The sequence below is a fragment of the Numida meleagris genome, chromosome 1 (genome assembly GCF_002078875.1).
Source record: "Numida meleagris isolate 19003 breed g44 Domestic line chromosome 1, NumMel1.0, whole genome shotgun sequence".
In the NCBI taxonomy this organism is placed as follows: domain Eukaryota; kingdom Metazoa; phylum Chordata; class Aves; order Galliformes; family Numididae; genus Numida; species Numida meleagris.
The window spans coordinates 26995976-27020983 of NC_034409.1; the positions used below are offsets into that span (position 1 = coordinate 26995976).

Genomic DNA, 25008 nt, shown 5'->3' on the forward strand with positions numbered 1-25008 from the left:
TATCTTTAGTTCAGTGTCATTGGTTAAAAAAAAAAAGTAATACCTTGATTTACTTTGTAGGTCCTGTAAATTGTAAGTTACTGAAAACTTTACAGTAATTTTCTAGTCACTCTAATTTAGCGACATTGTGAGTATTTTCATGGATTTGTGAAAAACAAATAGTTAATCGTGTCACATCTACACAGCAGGGAAGTGTCCACGCATTACATGCTCATTCAGTAAAATACAAGTTGCTTGTGATTCCTTGGAGTAATACATTATCCATTAAGTTATTTTAATTGGAGAATTTCGTATTTGGAAAGAAGTTCTGAGACTTTCTCCCCACATTCCTCTCTGCTTCTAAGAGCAGACTTGAGAATTTCCTTCTGAAATTCCTTCAGTGTTATTCTGAAATCATAATGCTGGGATGCGCTTGACCTCCGAATCATCTTCTCTTCTTTCTTGTATTGTAACACAGAGCTCTGCTGATTGGCAAGTACATTACCGTGTATGAAATCAAAGCTGCTGGTTTGCTAAAGAAGTAAAAAATCAGTAAATAATCTGTAATCTCTTGGTAAAATTTGAATTAGAAGTGAGTATGTGAAAAAGCTGAGGTCAAGAACAAAGAAAACCCACTAAAAACAAGCAGTCAAAACCCATCCTTGGTTATGTACTTACAGTTCATTATGCAGGTAAAACCTCTTGCTTCCACAGTGCAATACGCCCACCTCCATATAGAGCAATAACAGAACTGTTATTCCAGTCTTGTATTCTATTTTTTTTTTTTAATTCTCACATTTACTGGAGTTCTATACAACTGATTTCCATTACATCTAAGTAAGGAAACAGTAATAGAATTGCTGTTGTGTGGACTTTGGCACTTTATCTGTACTAATTTGTTTGGAAGGAAAATAAAAGCATGTTGAATATCTTTCTGAAGGGTATACGATTATGTTGCGTAGGGTGGATAGGTCTAGGGAAACGCTTGATATTGTAATATGATCAAAAGTTACCGTGCTAGAAGTGTTGAAGGAGAGTAGATGCATCCTTGAGACACAGAAATGTTTGTTGGTAGAAATGATATGGGCTTACTTTAATAGCTGGCTTCTTTGAGAATTTGCTTGCCTTGCTGCTAGTAGCAAGGCCTGTGTTTTAACGGGCAGTTGCAGAAGGTAAGACGGTGTACAACCTGCCTTGCTTAGTTGCTGGTTTTATTTCCCACAGTAGTTCCCTCTTTTTTTTTTTTTTTGGCAAATGCAAAACTTACAGCAGTATGCTTACTGCAAGCTAACACTTCTCTAAAGTAAAGTTACATACTTGTCCAAGAGCAAAAGCAGTATTTTTTAACTGGGGATTCATCACAGCTTTTTTTTTTTTTTCCAGGTTCTAAGGAAACAGTAGAGAAAAGTTTAGTCAGCATCAGTCATCTCAAGGGCTAGGCAGTTTTTTCTTAAAGAAAAAAACACGAACTCTTGAAATTTATTGAACTTGAAGCTTACTGTGACAACGTAACGTCGTGCTCCATGCCAGTGTATTTATGACAAGCATTTACCATGTTTGAAATGGATCAGCTTAAATTCTTTTCTGCGCTAAGCAAATGTGTCAATTAAATTAGCTAATCATTAAAAAGTTGTGTCAGACTCCTTTAAGGCAGTGATAGACAGGGCCGGAACCTGTCTGGTGGTTCCTAAAAATACACATCGTTCTTCAGGTTAGCCTGTAAGCATTGTCTGCCTAAGGAAAACATTGTCAAGTGAGAACAAGCACACTGAGGTGGAAGGTGTTCACTTAGCTATCTATCTCATTAGCATAGAACACGTGTTTGTCTGGAGTTCTGCTTCTGTTTCCTATCCAAATGGATTAGTTGAGTCTTAATTACTTCACACACCAGAGTGAAATCCAGAAGGTGAGACAACAGCTCTCAGGTGCTTAGCTATTTGCTTACAGGAAACTTTGGGGTTCTGAATACTTGACGCAAGCACTTGGAAAGTACAGAAGTTAGGGGTTTGGTTTGGTTTGGTTTTGAAACCCAAATTTGGAGAAATCAGATAGTTTGGAGGATTAGTGTTGCTCATGGTTCTGTTGTCTGGTACCACAGGTGACCCAAAGCTTGCAGGGTTTTCCATTGTTCACCTTTCTGTCACCTGCAGCCCCGTGCTGAGGGCATTCTGTGTTGGTTGCAGCGTGGTGAAGCTTGTCAGGCCTCACAGATGGGCTTGGTAGAACAGATTGAGTGGTTTATCAGGAACCAAGCATGATCTACTGAGCATGTGCAATGTAATATTAGCTTGTTTGTTTCCAGTTGCTTCTAATAGCCGAGCAGGGTTAATTTTTACTGTGGTATAAAAATCCCTTCTTCATACTGAGACAGCATTTTCTTTCTGAGTTATTACTTTTGTAATCATGCAGGACTCTATTTATCAAGTAAACATTTTCAGTACAGCATGACCCTCGGTTACAGAGCTTTATATATAGTCTGGAAAGATGTTTTGCAATGGCCTACTTCTCCCTGGAAACCCTATGCTTAGTACAAGTGGAAAAATTTTGAGGGATCTGTAAAGGTGTTTTAGGAAATATTTTGCTGTGTGCTCGCTAGCGTTGTATTAATGTTGTACTTAGGATTTGAATCATAAAAAAGTGATACTGTTCCTGTTGAGTGTTATTTACTAAATTTTTGAAGAAATACATTTTAACATCATTAAGTGGTTTACAATTCTGGAAGACTTGGAAGGGCTTTCAGAACCACACTGTACAATAGTAAAGACCCTGAGTAGGTAAGTAGTTGAGACATTGATGTGAGAAGTGTTGTTCAGAAGTCAGTTGCTTTATGGTCTCTTCCTCTCATGTTTTTCATCAAAAAACCTTGAGAAAGCTTAAATTCTTCCTGATGTCACTATTTCAAAATGTTTCCTGTTTCACGTTTTTCACAGGACAGGAAAACTGTCACTGAGCTGTACGTGGTATGTTAACAGCTGTTACTCCTTTTTTGATGAAAACTTAGAACTGGTTTACTGGAGAAATGTATGTATGAAGAGCGATCTCCGTTCATCTTTCCCCACTTGCATTAATTTCCTGGAAGAGAGAAGCATTTGGGAATACTGTTACATTTGCAAACAACAAACTAAACTCCATTTCATTAGAAATTAAAATTGATACTATTTTATGATGTAGGCGTGAAGATACAATTGTCTTTACAGCTTGTACACTACAGTCTGAGTGAAAGTTTTATTAGAAATCTCATAATATTTTACAGGACGATGGAGGCATTTAATAAAATCACTGGTATCATTTAGCTTGCCCGCAAGTTTTGGATGCCTGCTGGCTACAGCACAGACTTGAATCCACTGAACAAACAGCTGTATGTGATCTCCCTCCTTTTATTGCTTTTGCATGGGAAACGATGTACCTGATGCACATTCAGCATGATAAAATCTGTATCTCTGTCTCAGCTGCTTCAGATTTTTGCTCCTGTGTTTACACAAATCTTCTAAAATCAGTTTTATTTTGATGTGTTTATCTCTTTGGTGGTGCTAAGTGCAGCACGCAGTCAGTCCCTCAGTCAGGTTTGGGGAAGGGAGAGAGCCAATGTTTCCTAGCAGAGTAGGTTCAACACCTGGGGGTACTAATTGCTTCAACCATTGCTAATGGGCTCCCCATGTCTGTGTGACAGCCATCAGTCTTTAAAGTGATTTATGGCAGATTGGAGACACAAATCATTCTTCAGGGTGATATAAGGTGACCCTTAATATCTGCTCTAAGTAGCAGGTGACATACCCTGGAAGTCTGTTGAGTGTGAAGATACAGATATTAGATTCACGCGTATGACTTTTACCAATTGCAGTTTTCTATATCTGACCTTGTCAAGTATCTATATAGATATCAATATATTTTAATATATATAAATATGTGCAAGATTTTTGCATTTTAAAATAAAATTTTGTGAGATATTTCAGGTAAATCCTAAGAAATGTAGAGTAAACACTAGACAGAGAAGACAAAAATATTGGCTTTGTTTGCTTGTACTTTGTTCGAGTTGAAGTTTGCACTGTGTATCCAGACGTGTAAAACTGGACAGCAGCAAAGCAGAAATACCAAACATCTTTCATGCGTTGTTTTAGCCAGACGGATGTTAGCAGATTTCTGGTTTAGCCTGTATATACTGAGAATTTTAAATAGCAGAGTGTTAGCTGATATTCCTTGTGTAATTAATCACTGCCACAGTATCCAGATATCTATTAGTGCAACTAAATTTCAACTGATGAGTCGCTGTTAATAAAGACACATTGTTACATGAAGTATTCATAGGAATTTGATTTCAGCTTTAGCCCAGGCGTAGGGTTTCCTTCCCCGTGTACTGAGAGGCATGTTGTAAAAGCTTGTTTACTGCTTCCAGCAAATAAGTGAGAGGCAGTCTTAGGAGGCTAAAAATGAGATGGGTTTTTGTTCATTCCACAGAGCATTGCCATCAACAACAGTAAAAAGGAAAGCTGAAAGATCTTGCTAGGTACTGCTGTGGCTAGCAGCCTGTCATCTGAAGTCAGCAGCGTTGTCATGGGCGCTTGTAAATGTGGGCATAGGTTCCTTTTCAATAGTGAGCAATTCACAGAGCAGCTTTATTAACACAGTTGTACAAATATGAACGTGTCACTACTGTTTCTTTCGTTGTTAGTCAACGTGTTAAGCTATTTTTTTTCCTTCCGTAGAAGCCAAAGGTGGATGCAGGAAGGGTTTGAGCTGTCAAATAGATGCAATCCACCCCCTTTTCATCTTTTTCCATTACCAATTCAGATTATCGTGTAGGTAGCCAAGAGTTCAAACCCTTATTTTGGCTTTTTTCTTCTTCTTTGTTACAGCTTCTTTTAATTCAGAAAATTGTAACTTAACAAAAGAACATAATAGCTGTAGTAATTGCAGTCTTCCTCAAGACCTAACAAAGTATTTCTTCTGAGGAGTAAGGGAGATTAAGATCTAATACCACACTGCATCTACTTGACTCTCGAGTGCATGGTTTCAGATAAAATTTAGGGATATGAGATCTAGTTTGGTGATGGGCAAAGTATCTTGCGTTTGTTTTTGAGCTAGTGCAGTAATCTCTATCTGGCAGCAAGGGAATTAAGGAAAATCATAATTACCAGAGTTGTCTCCTGGGTGCAGGTATTAACTCCATGTGACTTAGCTATTTTATTACTTGTTGAAGGAAAATGAATCAGATAAGTTGTTTGGGTTTTTATCCCGTGCTCAAACGAAAAATACCATTTTTAGCAAAGCTGAGCTCTGTTTTTTATATAAAAACAGTGTTTAGAATACATTTCATTTGATATATTCTGTCAGAAGTCTTAGTTGAAGTACAACAACTTACTAATTTTTCTATTCATTTAAAATACATCAAATGACAATTGTATTTAACGCTCTATAAAGAATAATCTTCTAAAGTGTAACAAAACCAAACAACAAATTTAGGATGGAAGAAAGCCGGATTTCATTTTAAGAAGCAGACTGTTTGGAGAGAAGAGTTAGTGTGGGATTGGCCCATCAAGAACAGCAGACTTGGTCTTCCCACACTGTACCGGAGACCTTTAGTTCTTATAATACAATGTGGAATGAGGGGTGTTCTTACTGAGTTTGTATAATTTTTTCTGTACTAAAAATGTCTTCAGCTGCCAGAACTTACAGCTAACATTGCCTGTCTATTGCTGTTCCCCAAAATTAAGACTATCTTGTAATTAGGGTCATTTAAAAATAACTTCTACGTGACTAACTTGTTCTTTGAGACAAGTTTCAGTGACAGGTGATCGCTCTGTGGTTGAGTTTGGTGGTGTGATTGACTATTCTGCGTGCACTATTAATGTCAGTGGAAGTTATTTTGAGGGATTTGAGTATTCTAAGTAAATATTACTGGATTTTTGGTTTTGTTTTAGAAAAAGATGTGCTGTGGAGAACCTACGAGTTGGTCAGTTATTTCTTCACTGACTGACAGACGTGTTAGAAAGAGGAGAGGTGAGCTTTGATTTTTTTAGTATTAAAGTAGTTAATCTTCAAGGTGAAGAGTAGGCAGTGTATTTTCTAGGCAATTTTGGGTAGAGAGGAGAGCAAGCTTTTGAAGAATTTTAAAATAATGTGACTGTAATGACTTGATGGGTGTGTGAAACTTCAGTTTTGCGCCAGTCTTATAAATAAGATGTTTTTTAAGCTGGATTTCAGCGTAACTGGTTCCTCTATGGAGTTCTGAGATGTGTAAAGGTCTCTGAAGAATCAATGCTCGATACGGGTTTTAAATTGCATAAAAGATAATCTTCAAGTGCACAGTAAGGCTGTCAGGGAGCCTTAGACTTTATATGACAGTATGGTTGTGAGAATTTGACATGAGAAGTTGAACGCACAAAACCAAATATTAACTTTAAGATGAGATCAAAGATGTGATAATTTTTTTTTTAATCCTTTAGATTAGCTACGACAAACTTTATTTAATTTACAGCCTTAGCGATCACCTAACAATAAAATCTTCTGTTTTAGTAAGCATTGGCTTTGCTGTGGAGCCTTTCTGCATTTTTTACTGTCTTTTTGGTTACACAAATAAATGTTTTACTCCACAGGAGCTAATGCGGTATTTGTACATGGATTATAACGTACTGTTTGCAAAATTGAATACCCAGCTTTGCTGCTTTCTGGGTACCAGTTTAAGTTGCAAGACCTGTTGTAGTCACTCCCTGAGAGTCTGTCAACAGATAGGAATCATTAGGAGCACTTTCAGCATGGACAGTATTGGAGCATGATTCTGGAATTCGTCATGTTCCTGTCCGTTTGTCTAATACCCTTGTCTGTGCTTTCTCTAAACTCGCATTGGAGAGGAATGTGGAAAACATGCTAAAATAACTCGCTGCCATGGTACTTGCTTAAGGGAAATTGGACCTCAAATGCTTCTTTGAAAGTTGCTGCCCAATTATGTCAGTCTCTTAAGAAAACCTCTTATCTGCAGTTGTTTGAGCAAAGGGCGGACAAATGGTCCTTGTCTCAAACCCATCACTGACAGAGGGTCAGCAGCAGGTGCTTAAACAGCAGTGTATGAGAAGTGCTGCAGAGGTATTACCATACAACAGTTCCTTACCGTTCTGTCTTTCAGTGATTTCTGTGGTCTAGGAACTCCAGAATTAGAAGTCGCATCTTTGAAGTTTTTCATGAATTTTCTTCCCTTAGTTTTCCAAGCTGTGTGAACTTTAAGCTTAATTATGCATTTTATGCACAATTTTTTTTTGCTTTGAAGCTGCCCTTTTATGCTTTTTCTGAATGCCTCCTAGTCTTAGAACAACAAAGCGTTGTTTTATATTTAACTTTCCCATGTCACTCGTGGTCATGTGGAAATCTGTCCTCTTGTGCTTTCATCCACCTTTTTCCTGTGTCAGTTGAGGTGTTCCTCAAAGAGAAACTGTGCTATGTCTGTCCTGTGTTGCTGTTTTCTGTACTTCTAGATTTGGGTAGAAGAAAACAAACCAGAAGTGCATGTGGAATTGGCTTTATATAGGATGAGTGATGGAGTTTTCTTTTTTTTTCTTTTTTCCTCTGTATGTCTCTTCTAATGGTCTGGAGCATTCCTTTCTTTCTTGTCAGCTCAGTGCCAAAAAGCTGTTACTGCCGTAGGCAATTTTGTTATAACTCAAAGTTCCTATCCTGGGGTGCAAATAGCTCCAGGTCTGCTGCTGTGTATCTAAATTTCAGATTCTTTATCTGTGGACTACTTTGCCCTTCATTCAGCCCTCGGAAAGGTGAGCATCCCTGCTTTGCTCAGAAGGAGATAAAGGGAGTTGGTATCAGGAGGCACAGCTGCTGCGCTGGAAGAAAGGATGGGCTGGCTAAAAGTATTTCATCTTCCCCATCCATTTTATTTCTGAGTTTTTAAGAAAAAGTGATACTGGGAAGTGGAACTGTTCTCTAGGAATAGACCAGTTGAAGTGAAATGACTGAAAGAAGAACAGTGCTAAACTGGGATTTTTTTATTGGTGATGTTTTCCCTCTGCATTTTTACTTGCTTACTTCTTTCCTTCCTATTCAGTCTGTGTGTTCCTCAAACAAAATTCCAGCAAGTGCATGTCTGTCAAGTGTTTTACAGTTGTCATGCTCATGCAGTAAGATTCAGAGTGTGTGGCAGAAGAACTAAGAAACTATATCTAAATTGCATCACACTTAAATAGCTATTGAGAATATACTTTCAACTTAGCTAGTCTTTTCTGTCTTGATGCTGTCTGCATAGGTTTTGCACTTCTGATGTGAGAGATGGAGGCAAAGCTTGTGCTTGTTTTGCCCCCTTTGCTGGTAGGACACTGTTTATACCATTTCTTGCTCTCTTTCATCATTGGCGTGTCCTGTGTGATCGCTTCCACGTAATGCTCTCTGGGCAGCTCTGGCAAAGTGAGCCCTGAGTTCCAGCAGAAACCCCAATAGGGCTGTGCCTGCAGTGTGCGTTCCTCAGGCATGCCTTGTGCTGGTGGGCAGCTGGGGACCGTGCTCATGCCTTCTGGTGTAAAGCGTGTCTCCCTGAACTTAAATCATTTGGGAGGTACTGAGGGATACTACTCAAATATAATACTGTACTTATTTGTCCAGTCTAACAGCTTTCTCATGTGGTTGTCTCATAGCAAGCAGAATACATGATTTCTTGCTTAGCTTCCCTGTTGTATTAAAGCTAAAATAGTATCACGTCCACTCCCTGGCCTTCCATCCTGATTGCTGTCTCATGCAAGGCAATGTAAACACCTCATTGAAACATGACTCATTTTGATGATTGCAGATGATTATTTTTGAAGAGCAAATAGTTGTGACATCCCTAAACCAAACTTTCAGAGGCAGTAACTTAGATGACTGATTTAATTCTTCTAATACTTCTGTCTCTTGTACCCAGTCTCGCTGTAACTGGAGGACAGATGGGGTGAGCGGCCATTATTACTATTTTGCATGCATGCAAAAAGAAAAAGTTGCCATAGAAAGAAATCTGTTACTGCTAATTAAAATGAAGCACATCAAAGGGATTCTCGTAAATGAGTTAGAAATACCTTACTGATATGAGAAGGACAAGTTATACCGTAAGCTACTTTCAGGCTTTAGCAGACGTTGTAGTCAGCTATGTTTGCACTTTTTAAGTATTTCTTTATCATATTAAGGGGCCATGTTTCTGAAACCGTGCTGTTAAGTATTTGTCGTCAGAGTCAAATCTCAAAGTGTAGCTTTGCTCTTAATAACTTGCTGCTAGCTCTATCAATGTGAGGATGATCAGTGCATAATTTTTATTCTGCAGATATATATAAATCTATACTAGATGTGTGCACACATTTGTGATTAAGAAACAGAAAAGGAATTAGTGAAAATCATACCAATGAGAATGTGTCTTTCTTGCAGTAGAAGCCGTAATAGGAGTTGTAGCTTCCACCACTAACATTCACCTTGTTTTTGTTTGGCAGTATATTATATAAAGCAAGCTAGAAGAAGTGGGTATGTCCTTGCAGAAGTGGGAAAATCATCATGTTTAATTACTTAGAAGTATTAGAATTTAACCTGCAAGACTTTTTTAGCAAGATGAGGAAAGTGAAAATAAAGCTGTTCATGGAAACTGGCAGACAAATTTGTCTGGGTTTTTTTTTCCACTGTAATTGGTTTGATTCTTCAGTACTGCCACTTCGAAGTTAATTTATTGATATTGTCTATGTAGGCAGATATCCGCGAAGGCTTGAATTCCTTTTTCCAGTGTATCCAAAGAAATCTGTAGTCTTGATTAAACTTTCATATAAGCGTTTGTACGTGTAATATCATCCAGAGTATTCTCTGCAAACATGAATGCGAAGAGGAGGCCTTTCAGTTTTTCATTTCTAAAAATATTTGTCATGTTTAATACCCATGCACAGAAACCTGAAAGCAGAACTTCCCAGTAACTTTAATTTCACAGAACAAATTGAACAGTCAGCGTACTGAGAATATTGCTAGCTTCTCAAGTACCTGATAGTCCCTTCTTCAAAGCCTGGGTGAAGTATTGTCTTTGTCTAGAGAGAGGGAACCTCGTTTTGTTAAGCGCAGGTAAAGTAATCTCTTACAGCATTATGTAACTTCTTTAATTGGAAGATGGGGATTTTGCCATGGAGATAATGAGGCACGCTATATCTAATGTGCAATTTTTTGTTGTTGTTTTACTCAGTGGGAGACTTTGATAAAATCTGGCGTGAACACTGTGAAGATGAGGAAACTCTCTGTGAATATGCTGTGGCAATGAAAAACCTTGCAGATAATCACTGGGCAAAAACTTGTGAAGGGGAAGGCCGAATTGAATGGTGTTGCAGGTAAGTACTAATGTCTTTGAAAGATGTGGTTGCACATTTCTATTTGTAATTCTTTGTAGTACAGATCTTTTTTATTTGCCAATTTTTAGCATTTGTTCTATAAAATGTTAATGATGTATTGGTTCCTAAAACAAATACCTTCTTACTGTTCCAACTTATAAGCTGTAAATCCATAATGAAGTAGTATCTTCTAAAATGAGATTTTTTTTTAAAGCAACTTCAGCAAACAACTTCCTTTTCAAGTGCTGAAGCTGCAAGTAAATTTAAGAAGTAGTGTTATATGCATTTGTCTGAGTCTAAACAGAGCTAATGCAGTGAGTGTAGCTGAATAATTTACAGGGTTTGGGTTTGACTTGTGCATGTAAATGTGTGGATTTTAAACTTCTTGCATGCCCTAATAGTAAAATCCTGGATTGAGTTCAGCTAAAGTATTTCAATCCTTGAGAAAACTGAAGTCTAAAATAGGATAAGTGTTAGTCACTCAGGATTCCTACATATGGCTGGCATCTGAGGCATACTGTGAAACCTGTACAGCAGAGTAAAACAAAGTACTGCTGAAATCTTATCTGAAAAAGAATTTATGCACAATACTGCCTTTAGGAATGTCTTTAGACAGAGGAAGATGATGTAGGTCTGAGAGTAAGGTCTTTACATACCTGGTGTTTAGAAAAACTTCAGATTTCCCATCATGATATTAAAGTTCTTTTCTTTCAATCAGTCCAGCCTTGAGGAAGTATGTCAACTACATGTAATAAAGTCTTTGTAGGTATCTGTTAGTCTGTTTTTAAAATGCTGCAGCAGTGGAGGTTTCCGGCTTTCCTGGAGTCTTTAGAAATCAGTGTAGATTAAAACTGAATAGATTAAATATTAGCAAAGTGCCACTCTCTTCTAGACTTGGAATAGTCATCCTACATGTGACTCTTACAGAGTAATGAGCAAAAGAAAGAGAAGAAAAGCAAGGATGATGTCACTGCATTTAATTTTATTGCACAGATCTTTTGATCCCATAAAACGAACAATAGAGGAGGGAAAAAAAGAGGGGGCACAGGCTGTGAGACAGTTAATGTAGAGTGCATTAACCTGGTGGCATCTTGAGGTGTTCTGTGCTTGCTGGAAGCAGAGAAGGTCAATAACAAGCTTATTTTCTTTCTCTCTACAACAGACTCTTGTTGAATATTTGAAAACCATTCCTTATGTATCAGTAGTTCATAGAATGATAGAATAATTAAAATTGGAAAAGACCTCCAAGATCATCTAGTTCAAACATCCACCTACCACCAGTATTGCCCACTAAACCATGGCACTAAGTATTACATCTGCCCTTTCCTTAAACACCTCCCTGGGCAACCTGTTCCAGTGCCTAACTACTCTTTCTGAGAAGAAACTCTTCCCAGTATTCAACTTGAACTTCCTCTAGCACAACTTGAGGCCATTCCCTCTAGTCCTATCACTAGTTATGCAGGAGAAGGGGCCGACCCATGTTGCCACAACCTCCTTTCAGGCAGTTGTGGAGAGCAGTAAGGTCTCCCCTTAGTCTGAAGAGGAGACACAACAATCCCAGTTCCCTCAGCTGCTAAGACTTGTGTTCCAGACCCCTCACAAGCTTGCCCTTCTGTGGACACACTACAAAGCCACGATTTCTTTCTTGTGGTGAGGGGCCCAAAATTGAACACAGTATTCAAGATTTGGCCTTACCGAAGCTGACTACGGAGGGACGATCACCTCCCTGGTCCTGCTGGCTGCACTATTTCTGATAAAAACCAGGATGCCATTGGCCTTCTTGGCTACCTGTGTGCACTGCTGGCTCACGTTCAGCTGAGTGCCAACCAATACCTCCAAATCCTTTTCCTTCACACAGATTTCCAGCCAATCTGCCCCAAGCTTGTAATGTTGCATACAGTTGTTATGACCAAAGTGCAGGACTCTACACTTGGTCTTGCTGAACTTCATCTCATTGGCCTCAGCCCATTGATCTAGCCTGTCCAGGTCCCTCTATAGGGCCTTCCTACCCTAGGGCAGATAGATGCTTCACCCCAACTTGGTGCTGTCTGCAAACTTACTGAGAGTGCACTCAATTTCCTCATCCAAACAATCAATAAAGATATTAAATAGGATGGGCCCCAGTACCAACTCCTGGATCCCATCTGGTCCCATGGACTTACGATGATCGAGGTGAAGTAGCAGGTCTCTAAAGAAGTAAAGAAGGCATTGAGAACCTCAGCCTGTTCCTTATCCTCAGCAGTCATGTTCTATGCTGCATCCAGTAAAGGATGGAGATTCTCCTTGGCCTTCCTCTTACTGTTAATATATTTATAAAAGCATTTTTTGTTGTCCTTTACCACAGTGGCCAGGTTGAGCTCATGTTGGGCTTTAGCCTTTTCGGTTTTCTCCCTGCATATGCTAGCAAATTCATTTTACTCTCCCTGACTTTCCCATCCCCTCTTCCAAAGGAGGTAAACTCTCTTCTTCTCCTGGAGTCTCAGCAAAAGTTCCCTGTTCAGCCACACTTGGTCTTCTGGCACATGGGGACAGTCTGCTCCTGCACTTTTAAGACTTCCTTCCTGAGGAGCATCCAGCCTTTGTGGACCCCTTTGCCCTTCAGAACTGACTCCCAAGGGACCCTCCCTACCAGTGTCCTGAACAGTTCAAACTTTGCCCCATGGAAGTCCAAGGTGGCAGTTTTCCTGACCCTTCTCCTGACTTCACCAAGGCTTGAGAACTCTACCATTTTGTGGTTGCTCTGCCCAAGACAGCTCCCAGTTGATTCTTTAGCTTAAGTAAACATAGTTAAGTGTTTCTTACAGGCCCTTTGCTGGGCATGTTTTGTGTAACCTTGACCCAGTTGCAGAAGAGATGAATCAGTTTGAAAGAACTACGCCCGAAACTGGATGAAGTGTTCCACTGGCCTTGTCAGAGATGAATGAAGAAATACCTACTGAGATTGTATTAAACTCTTGTTATGCATCCGTCCTTGCTGGGTGCATTTTCTGTTTATTGTTCTTGTTTGTTTTTGTATTGATGTACGTTTGATTTATGTTCACTTGTGATCCACAACTGCCAGTTTCTTTTTTTTACAGGTTTTCTCAGTTGCTAGGTATATTTGTGCTATTCATTACTTCTGTGGAGACTTTGACATTTGTAGTTCTCTTTTACTAAATTATACTCTCTTAAGTTATATCAAATTCTAATACTGAGATTTCTTGCATCTTCTTCCTCTGTCCAGCTTGGCATCATTTGCAGAGCAGTTAAGAGGAATAGTGATTGTCCTTGTGTTCTGCTTATCTGTGCAAATACTAATTGTACTGGACCCAAGACTGATTCACAGGGAGCACTGCTTGATATTTTTTACAACTCGATTGTCAACTGATATGTGGAATTTCACTGAAAAAAAGTTTTTTGTTTTTTGTTTTTTTTAAAGCAATGTCAGTTAACTAGTATTCCCTTAGCTTGTGGCAAGCTAGTTTCTTTCTCTGCAGGACAGGATAGTATTCCATGCTGACAACAGAGGAACAGTTAAGTCCTGTGTACTGAGACTTATTGGCTCTCTCATTGTTTGTTTGTTAGGTGTTTTTTGTGGGGGGTGGTTTTATGGTAGTTCCTACAAGATTTACAGAGTAAACAAATAAATATCCAGTTTGGGCCTGGGAGCATGACCTTGTGCTAAGATTAGAATTCACCTGGTAAGAGACACTAAAATGCTCTCAATGTGAAGCTTTAATTCAAGCACAGATCTTTTCTGTATGCTACATCCAGGGGCTTGGAGATTCACGTCAGTAAAAAAAAAAAAAAAAGGTTACTACTTCTTTTTGTGAAAACTGGGGCCTGAATGGCTAAATACTAGAACACAGCAGATGGACATTTTTTTGTTCCTTGTCAAGAGCCAGGAGGTGTGCCTCACAAATGGCAGGCCCCATAGTCCTTACTCCTCCTTGTGTCTAGATGCTTAATTGCATGCAAAAGAACTTCACTTGCGTGAGACTTCACTGAAAGCTTTTGTTGAGTGCTTTAACTGAGTATCACCATGGCAGCAGGAAGGTAGCTGATGTGTTAGATGAAATTTCATTTGGGAATGGAATGCTGAAAATACTTGGGAACCACTTGTGTATCTGTGTTGAAAAAAGGATAGCTCAGGCTTTTTTTGTCTTCCTTTTAAGATCTTTTAAGACATGTGATACTAGCTAGGAAAAAAGAGGTTTTTTTGATCTTTCATTATTTTTTTTCCTGTATAACCAAGAACCCAATAAAGTAAATCACAGAATATAGAATGTGTGCTTATTTTCAGGGTCAAGACTGAGTTTCCTGCAGGATTCTCCTCATGAAAAGGTGTATCCTGCTATTGGGGTGAACATACTGGGATCTTGCGATGTTCTTAAACGAAATGACAAAAACCTTACTCTTTTACTTCATTAATTTTTTTATTTAAATGACACACATACAGATTCTAGAAACTGCAGAAGGTAAAGCTCTAAGTGGCAGACTGTGCTGTTGACCATATGCCACGTTGTACAGGAGTGGTTTTATTTTGTTTCAGGGCAATAGGATACAATTTTTAGCCTGGGAGGAGAGGACTTTAAAGCCTTGTCCCCTTCCAGATGTAGTTTAGTCAAACCTCAGGCAGTGTTGTAGAAAGCCTGGACCACACTCAGCTGTCTTTCCCTTTCTTTTGTTTATATTTTCAGAAAATTGAATGCAGAATAGCAAGTGATGTTTGGAAATGAGCACCTGTTTCATTTAATTTGTATTTCAACACAGAGTTTAAACAGAAGTGGGATGGATAAGATTGTTTACCCTAGTTTTCCTAACTTCTAATTTTTGCTGGCATAGGTAGCCTGGTGAACCTTTGTGTGGACAATGAATGCCAGCCTATTCTGGTTCTAGTTAGAACAAAATAAGCTAGACCAGCAGATTTGCTTCTTTCTGTTGCTTTTGCATCAGTGTTACAACTTGTGTTGACTTGGCGGTTCTTTTTTTTTTAATAATGAAAGAACAGAATCTGCAATTCTAACTAGCTTGAAATAGCTATTGTGACAAAACATTATCTAGACTTGCATTTTTTTAAAAAGTCTTTTGAGAGTTTTCAGTACACTGAAGAAATGGAGTCTTGGTCAGCTTACTGTTAGGAGAGTGCCGAACTGTTTGGAAAAAACTGCGGAGAATGGATGTTAGAAGTTTATCTTAAATATTTGTTTTACTGAGAAAAGGCTCTGTAAGTCTGTCCCTGCATCTGTTACTAATCAGTATTTTCATTAGCAATCTACTAGAATACAGTCTGTTTATTAAATTTGCAAATGAGACCAAGCAAGGAAGAATTAACACTGAGGGCTGGACTGAAATTAACAATGATATTAACTGTACCACGTACTATCAACTATACAGACGTAGGCTGGGAACTAATTGGTTATTTGTCAGTCCTTTAGAAAAGTGTTTGATTCTGTAGCAAACCACAAGCTGAATATGAAACAATGACAGGATACTCTTCCAAAAAAGACAAACATCTTGGAGTATGTTAATGAGGTTATACACAAAATATCTAAAATACTTTGTTTAGCTCTTTGTTAAAATACCGCTTTGGTCTCTGCATTTAAAAAAACAACAAAAAAAAAAAACAACTCAACTCCAAAAAAGGTAAAGAAAAGTTCAGAGATCTCATATTTTCCACAAAAGCCATGTTTATTCCTAGAAGCTGGAGCTGTCTGGATAACTGTACAAGGTCTGTTTGGGATTGAAGGACAGAATAAATGAATGTTTAAAGTCCCTACAGTGCTATTTTGGAGCTTTTTTGATAAATACAGTTAGTTGAGAAGTTCACTTTCAATGGAATTAGGAAGGAGGTGAGTTAAAGAGAAAGAGGGAAACTGTTTAAAGTAGAAAAAGGACCTAATGTTCATTGTGCACATTTGTATGGTAACCTTTATTTTTCCTTCTAAATAATACTGTGTTCTGACAAAACTGTATCTATTTGTTGAATGTTAGAACTAATTAGAGCATTGATTACATGATGACCGCTGACTGTTTTCAAGTTCTTGGAATCATCTGGTAATGGAGGGTGTTGACTCCGTAAGCTGATTTGGAGGATAGATACAATGCTGGAGAAACATCCGATTCCAGACCTAGTTGTGTTTTCCAAAAGGATAATGTCTCAAATCTCTAGAACTAAAACGAAGTATGAAAAATGTATGAGAAAAATTAATTGTATACAAGTTTCTTCCATTGAACTTTAACAACTTCTAATACTTAGTGCTGTAACATTTGCTGAATATATAGTTTCCTTAACCTAAATCTGGACGCTCTTGATAATACTAGAATGCTTTCCAGTCCCCCTCATGATTAATGCCTCCAAGGGAAAGTTGAGAACTTTCCTTTCTTTGATTTGCTTCAGAATGGAGTGGGGGAGATTAAACCTGTAGAGGAGTTTACACTTTTTTTTTTTCAGACCAGCAATTCTTTCAGGTGACTTTAGTAAACTAGAATTTCCTTCAGCAATTAAGGGAAGTATGTTGTTTCTCTATACCCTCACTGAACTTGATCTTCAGTATTAGATTCTGGTTAATAAATACAGTGAGGAATGTAAATCGGTCTTGCTCTTTCCTCTTTAAAAAGCAGAAGGAAAGAGAAGGACTGTGTGAGTTCGTGACCTGTAGAACTTTCTGTTGGAAACTCTTGATCATTTATAAAAGCTATCAGAGATGGCTTTTTTTGTCAAGATGAAAGGCAACCAGCATTAATTTAGTTGCTGGTTATTACTTTGTAATAATTACTTTTCGCAAGATGAACTAACTGCTGATTCTTTGACATCGTTAAAATTTAATACGATGTTTCTTTGGCAATTGAGAATTTGAAACCCCTCCCTCATACTATTTTTTATATACTACTGAAACTCATGGTTTTGGTTAGTGTATTCTACAGGGAAGCTTCTCAGCTTAAGTTCATTATCAAACAATTTATCTCCTGAATATATCTTCATACTGGCTTTTACTGAGGGTTTCTGTAAGTGTCCATACCAAATGGCAGGAGAGTTTGGGTGGGAGTAGAGGACTATTTGTCTTGAAAAAAAAATCGTCATTTAAGATATGAAGAATGGGGGAAAAAAAGTTCAACTGAGGAAATGTCTTGTGAAAAAAATTCTAGATATGAGCTGCACACTTCACCTGTCTCTGCCAGCAAACGTAAACAGTTTATAACTGAAATGTTTACTTTGTTGTTTGCGTAAACTGTAGCAAGTGTAAGCTCAGGTAGCGTTTGAATTGCACAACTCTTCATAAACGAGTCTGTTAATTGTAGAGCTAATGTATCACCATAGTGGAAGCTTAAATGTCAGAGGTGTTTGCCACAAATGGCATTGTGGCAGCTCTCAAAATTATAAAATAAATTACCTAATTTTATTTCTCTTTGTAGATAGTAAGGGGATGCTCTGTTCATTACTTGAGACCATTGTTAAACATAGTCTTATTTAACTGCATACTCAAAACCAGTGTGATCAGTGATGGGGTTTTAATAAATATAAGCATGTGGCTACATCAGCAAGTTGCTGTGGGGGTAAACCGCTGAGTGTTTTGCTTTTTATTAGGTACTGAGCAGTAAATGCCCATCTGATCACTGCTACCCCATCACACTTGTGAGGTGCGCTTTAAATGGATAGTGCATAATCTTGAGATGAAAGCCCTCAGTGGTTATGAAGTACCATCTTACCTGTTTGTTCTTTTTGTTTGCTTCTTTGAATGGTTGGATTTGGTATTTTTTGCCTCTTTGAGTTACTGCACAAGTATGCAATCTGAACATGAGGAGTTTTACCCAGTCTCCAGTAAATCTTCTGGTGATTCTGGCCTCGCTGGTCTGCCAGTATAAATCCAGGAGAAGATGCTCCTCATCACAGTTGTCTTTAAGTTCTGACACCATAAGACACCATTAATTGACATGAGAGGGAGGAGTAAAATAATTCGGATACTGAATTACAGCAGTACCAGCAGTGAGGCAGAAATGGCTTCTTCACAGTGACAGGTTAGGCTACATTTTATAAGTAGGCGGTTCTCAGGAAGAGCTCATCTGTGTGTTAAGCTGGGCAACATAACAGCTTCTAGCAAGTGGAAAAAGTTGAGGACATCAACAGTTGAGAAAAAAGAATACATTTCCTCCCAAAGTTGTGGGCTTCTTGATTTGTTCCAACTTACCTGTCAATGTTGATAGCTGTATGACATTATTTAACCAGAATGTTTCAAAAGAGATACCAAGAAAAAAAACTGAAGTAAAACTAGACACTGTGTGAGATGCTAAGAAAGTAGTAAAGTAGCTGTAACATTGTGAGAAAGGTTTGTGTTTTCTTTCACTAAATGACACTCAACAGTTACGAAAGTTATCCCTAAACTCATTGTATGCTTATGAACAAATAATTTTATATAGTATAAAATATGACTTTTATTAGCATAACAGTAATGCAAGTGTTTTTCTGGGGTTCTGTTTTGTTTCTTTTTTTTTCTTTTTTTTTCTTTTTTTGCATAGTCAAATTATAGACTTTAACTTTGTTAATTTTAGAATTCTAGTCTTTGTGTATGTGGAATTTCTAACAGACTTGGTATGGTTTTACACTTTATGTGTTTGGGAGTAGTGTAGCCTCGGCTGCTGTTACTGCTTCTGTGTGTGAACTTGCTCAATACTGCTGAGGTATGGAGCTTATTTCTTTTTCCACCTATTTCTCTTTCATCTGAAAGTAGCTTTGGTTACTGGAGAATTTTAACTATAAACTTGTTGATTATGAATGTATTTTTTTACTGTGTTTATTTTTCATAGGGCTGTGTTTTCTACCCTAAGGTTACTGTCTGCACCTTAAACTTTCCTTATTTAGTGCGAGAATACCTAGGGCCTGCTCAAGCAAGTAAACCTTGCTTGTGCTTTGACTTCGTTAGACAGGGGTCAGTTTTGATCTTGAGGCCATTTAAGTATGTCAGCACAGGAATGTGTCCAGCAGAACTTAATTCTTTACCTCGCAGTGAGAATGAATAATGTGCTTTTGTAATTATATACTTATAGATTCAAAGTGGTCGTTTCCTGACTGTTTGGAGTAAAGTGATTTCTGTCTGTACCTGTTTGATGATATACATTTCTCTTTATAAAACTCAATAGTAATGACACTTTCTTTTGTTTTTCCTTCACATCATATGTGATGGAGAGGCTGGATGTGTATCATCCATACTTAGATCAGGCCTGTGTATTTCAAGACCTTGTCTCTATTTATGATTTTAAAGCAGTATTTATGCCCACATGTCCTTTCCAAATCTGGAATGTGAATTAACACAATATAGGGTGCTATTAAACAAAGTTGGAATTTGTTTTCTGGAATGTTACCTCCAAACCTCTGCAGCTTTTTTTTTTTTTAGAGGAAAATTGAATGTGTTTAAAGAAAGTATCATAAAAATGTTTTGTGAAAACATAATTTGAACAAGTCCAGTTTTTGTGAAACTTCTCGTGCAGATGCTTGGCTGGCGCATCTACTTAAAAATACTGTTTTGTACAGGGTGAATCAGGCTTTTAATTTCACAGCAACAAATTGTTTCCAATTCTAGTTCTGTCCAAAACAGTTTGGTTATTCTCTGGAACATAATGCTTGCGTCTCATACAGTAATGCTGACTACTGGTTGAAGTACGCAAGTGCAATTTAACTTTTCTTTTTACATTCATTCTTTTGAACTGGTCAACCTTTCTGATGAATAGTACTGATTATTTTATCCTGATTCCTATTAGTAAAATACTTAAGTGGGATAAAAAATGAAAGCTAAAATAAATCTTCTGCAATAATACAGCAACTGAAGATATGTTATTAAAAAGGAAAAGAAAAAAGCAAACTTGAAGTTAGAAACGAGTATGATTAATTTAGCCCATATGCCTAGACTGTATTTCTTTTTCCCCCACATTCCTTAAGTACCTTGCAAGAAGTGCATGCTTCAAAAGCCCTTGTATTTGTAATTAATAACTGTCTGTGCAGGTGTGCCTTGATAGAGAACTGTAGTGCTTAGGTGACAGCTGACATTCATCCTCAGTTAATGTCCTGTTCTTGCTCTGAAAGTCTATACAGATAAAGCTAATTTGAATCTGTTTACATAACTGTGTCTTACAGCCTAATTTTGAGGAGGAAAAAAAAACACCGCTTGACTTGAAGTGTGTCTTTTGGGTGTCGCATCTTTCCTAAAGCTGATTTCCCGAAGATGCAGTAAAACTCAGATTTATTGAAAAGCTTATAGAACTTGTATCTCATAATCCTCTGTCTTGTGTCCTATCTCACTGTAGTGACCAAAAATACCATTCAGTTTCTCTGGGGAATCTTTGTCTTTTCAGTGTATGCCGGGAATATTTTCAGAATGGAGGGAAAAGAAAAGCGCTTGAGAAAGATGAAAAGAGAGCACTTCTTGCTTCTAAGACCACTCCAGCCTTAAATGTTTCCCAGCCTCCCAAGATTGAAGACCCCTTACCAAACTTTGGCTTGACAAATCATGAAGCTATAACAGAAGAGTAAGTTTAACTTGTTTTCCAGACCTTTCTTTCTTTGTTGAGTGTTGAGACTTACTTGGAATTTTTTTCATTACAACATTAGATTGGTCTGATGTGTTCTTTTTTTATTTTTAATAGTAAAGAGGTTGGATTTTCTTGTGAATATATCCGTGTTTTAAGAATAGTTTAGTTGTAGTATAAGTTTTGGTGGATGTTGTAAAGATTGTTTGAGAATGACAGCTTAGTCATCATCATTTAAGTGTTAGAGTAATTTCACTTTTGTATGTCATTACTGCGCAGTGCCATTTATATTAAAGCTTGAGGTGAAATAAAGCAGATGTTAATTAAGTTAGAATCTAATGGCTGTTCAGTATTGTTGAAAAGCCAATTGCTTTTGTAAGTACTAAGTGCCAAATGTAAATAACAGAGTACTTAAAACTTTCTGTTCATAAATAATTGCAGAGAAACTCTTGATTCCAATTATACACTTCAAAAGCAATTTTGAATTATAACACTTAATTTTAAATATGGTAGCTTTCTGATGACTGGCTTTGCAGAAGTTGAGTATTCTTTAGGTATTTCTCTAACGCAGTTTTAATTTTGTTTTTTGACTTTCACTCAAGTAAGAATTTTATTTTTTGGAATTCATGAGTAGCTTTTTTTTTTCACTTACAATCCCACCTTATTTTTTTCTCTAAATTATATGGGTCGTGTTTGTGGCTACTCCATGTGTGATTTAATTCAGAGTAAGTATAATGGAATGAAGAATGCTTATTTCATTAAAAGTTATGTTTGTAACTTGCTTCATGCTCTTCATAGACCAGTTCTAGCAACTGTCAGCAGCAGTCTGTTCTCTGAAGAGTTTCTCATTATGATAGCATGTCTTCTGAAAGCAGCACTTAAAGCTTAAGTTAGATGTAGTATTAGTTACTAGCACGTTACTCACACTACTTGCAGACGTCTGTCCTTACTAGATGGCATCTTTTGTAGTTTCTTATGTTGCAAAAGATCGTGGTTTCTCACTTGCAAAAGGCGTAAAGATCTCAAATGCTTAAATGTTTGAATAGTTAAAAGAGAAATGAAAACCTTGACCCCAATGTTGTTCTGTGTTCTGTCCAACCAAGAACATGTTTCCAGAATGAAAGTAGTGACTTCCCAGAAGTCTAGCTCTCTTTTACCCTCTTCTTAGTGTTCATTTTGCTAACTCAGCCTAAAAATGAATACTTGTTTTTAATGAGAACTACCAAGCACTTTGATATGAAGGGTTGATGAGATGTTAGTACCTCATACCATCTCAGTAACACTAGCATTTGGTAACACAAACTGTTTCTATTACTACAAGTGGCAGACTGGTACTGATTTGTTTAAATCAATAGATTTGAGCATACACTTCTTGATGTTGACCTGTTTTCTGGTGTGAGATCTTGCTGAGATAAAGCATGAGCTTTCTCTCTGCATATGCTTTATCTTCATATTTTGTACAGGATTTATAATGGCCATTGCAGGGCCAACTTCACAAGTTTCATCTTGCTACCAGAAATCTGAAGTCTTATCTTTTGATCTAATTTGTGTGTATAGAAAGTAGTTAATACAGAACTTATTTCATAACTTAAAAAATATTTGTCAATACCATGACCTGTTTTCCATCTTCTTTCTCAAGACTTGAAAATACACATGTCCAGAGACATACCTGACAAATGCAGGATTCTTAATATTTCCTGGAGTAGGCAACACACTATAGTAGGGTTTTTGGTAGTTATACAGACCTTATAGCAACAAGGCCTGGCTGTTATAAATTACTGTCCGTAAAAGTCAGACACTGTAATTTCTTCTGTAAGGCAGAGAAGAAATTGAATTTTATCAGAATGAAAATGAACTGTTGATGAAGTGAAGCATACTTTCCTCTTGAAATGCAGTTGAATCACATCTATACTAAATAAATTAGTGAACACAGAGATGAAAGTGAAAAAGAACTGAAAGGTAATGTGTTGTCCACAGTACTTTCTCACATCCAGGAACAGGTCTTATAACACTACATTTTCACTTGTGAAGCTGGACTTCAAAGTGGTTCAGTCTTCCAAGATAAAAGTGAATGTTATCTGCTGTTTGTTCTGCTTAAGTATTGTTTCTCTTTATTCTCCCTCAGGTTAAACAGTCTTGATTTTTATCTTTTATGGTATAGATTGTTCTCAGATGTTAGGTGGCATCTTAAGAGACAGTCAAACCATCGTTCCATCTTTCATAATACATTTCAGCAAGCTAGTCTTTCCCATGGGGTGCCTTTATGTGTGGATGTTACTGAAAACTTTGAGATGTGCCCGTGTTGCCACTCAGAGCCAGTTGTATAGCTTTGTTCTGCTCTTCTGGCCTCTGAATTTTCATTTTTCTCTCATCCTTGGATAAATTGTAGCTTAATAATCAAAAACTGAAAACTAGGAGTCCAGCCCTTGAAGTATTAATGTTCTTTTTCTGCTTTTGTATGAACGCATTAGAGAACAGTTCATTTAGAAGATTGTAGGGGTTGGAAAGGACCTCTGGAGATCATCTGTTCCAGCCATCTGCTAAAGCAGGTTTCCTAGAGTAGGTTACACAGGAAGTGCCCACATGGGTTTTGAGTATCTCCAAAGAAGGAAATTCCAAAACCTCTCTGAGTTCAAGATGTAGGAGATTACCTACAGTGCAGCGTACTTGCCTTGCTTTTAATGTTAGTTGCCTTGACTAAAAATCATGAGGAAACGAGTTTGAAGGGTGATTATCAATGAATTTAGCAAGACTGACTTTGTAACGCAGTAATTGGATCAGTGACTATCACCTAGATGACAGTTATGTTCTTACTGAGGAATCTGACTTGAGAGCTGCCATGCTGAAAAAGCAGATATCTGAGCCACTGAAGAACTTCACAATTACTTAAAGCACCGAACTAGGATTCTGTTCTCATTTATAATTGGCAGCTTGAGAACTACTAATAAGCAATTTTGAGGGACAGTGAAATCTGACAAGCAGCAGGAAAGTCAAAACATAAGTGAGCATGTGAATCTGCTGCTTTTTAAGATTCCAGAGTATATTTGCATTGATTTTAGAGTCTGGTAACTTTATCAGGGTAAAAGGGAGAACACCTATTTGAGTGAAAGAGGTGTTCGCCCTGTGATGTGTCTTGAATCTGTTGTCCATTGGTGTAGAAGATAGAGGTTCTGGCTTCTGCTCAGCTTGGGATCCAGAGGTGTAGCTTTCCAAAGTGTGCCTTAATGCTGTCAGAAATAGTTTGAGGTGTGCATCCTCCTCACTGAGTCAAAAGCAACACTGCAGCCAAGATTACAAGTTTTATAAGAGAAGGAAACAGAATAAGTCAGTGTTTTTTCACTCTAACGTAGGTGCAGTGGCATTCTCCCCACTTAGAGAGTTCTGTTTTATTTAATTTTAATCTGTTCAGGTATTTAAACTCTCCCTTTAAATGGAAAATTTTAAGATTCCTAGAGGCTGTTTTTTTTTTTAAATGGGAAATCTCTGTGCTAGACTTCAGAGTCCCTCTTTCGTTTACTGTGGTGCTGTGTGTCTCCTGTTCTTTTCCTGTTACCATTGGACTCATGTATAGAGTGCATGTGTACATACTGACATATTTGTGTTTGAATGATGAAGTCTGCCATTAGTGTCTTGCATTTGCAAGACAAGGACTGCTGTTCTGAGAAGTTATATGCTAACCTTACACAGAAGAAGACACTACTTGACTTCAGCCTGCTTGTAATTTATTGCCACAAGGATCTGAATGGTCCCCTGCATGACTCAATGTGATGCACAGATTACATTGTGATTGGCATTCAAGTTGTGGAAAAGAAAATGTTGCTATCATCTTCATCCTGATGTCTTGGTCAGTACTGACTGTGTTATGGGGTAGCTTGGTAATGCCTGCAGTTTTAACTAACTTAGAGATACTGTCGCACCCTTTGCCTTGGTGGTGCAGGTAGTTTGAAAGAAGTAATCCCTAGATATCTTCTACATATAAACAAAATCTTTAAGATTAGTATTATTATTCTGCTGAAGACAACAAGGGTTCTTCTCTTCTTCTCCGTGGTGGATCATTGGGAGTTAAAGAGGAGTTTTACGAAGAACATAAGGAAAATAAAATTGGAGTGAACATCAAGTAGTCATCCATTTTCAAAAATATTAGCTAAAATAAAACTAGTAGAATATTTTAAGATATTTTGCCAGGAATATCTAAATGTTTTCATTTCTA

At 37.6% G+C, this 25008-nt stretch overlaps 1 protein-coding gene across 2 annotated transcripts in view; it reads left to right on the forward strand.

Moving 5' to 3' along the window:
* The window catches only part of BMT2 (base methyltransferase of 25S rRNA 2 homolog), a 34302-nt gene that overhangs the window by 1584 nt on the left and 7710 nt on the right, over window positions 1-25008 (forward strand). For both annotated transcript variants that reach the window (XM_021384911.1, XM_021384910.1), the window contains exons 2-3: window positions 10157-10298; window positions 20625-20798. In XM_021384911.1, the coding sequence (XP_021240586.1) occupies window positions 10157-10298; window positions 20625-20798 (316 nt within the window). The remainder of the gene's footprint in view (window positions 1-10156; window positions 10299-20624; window positions 20799-25008) is intronic.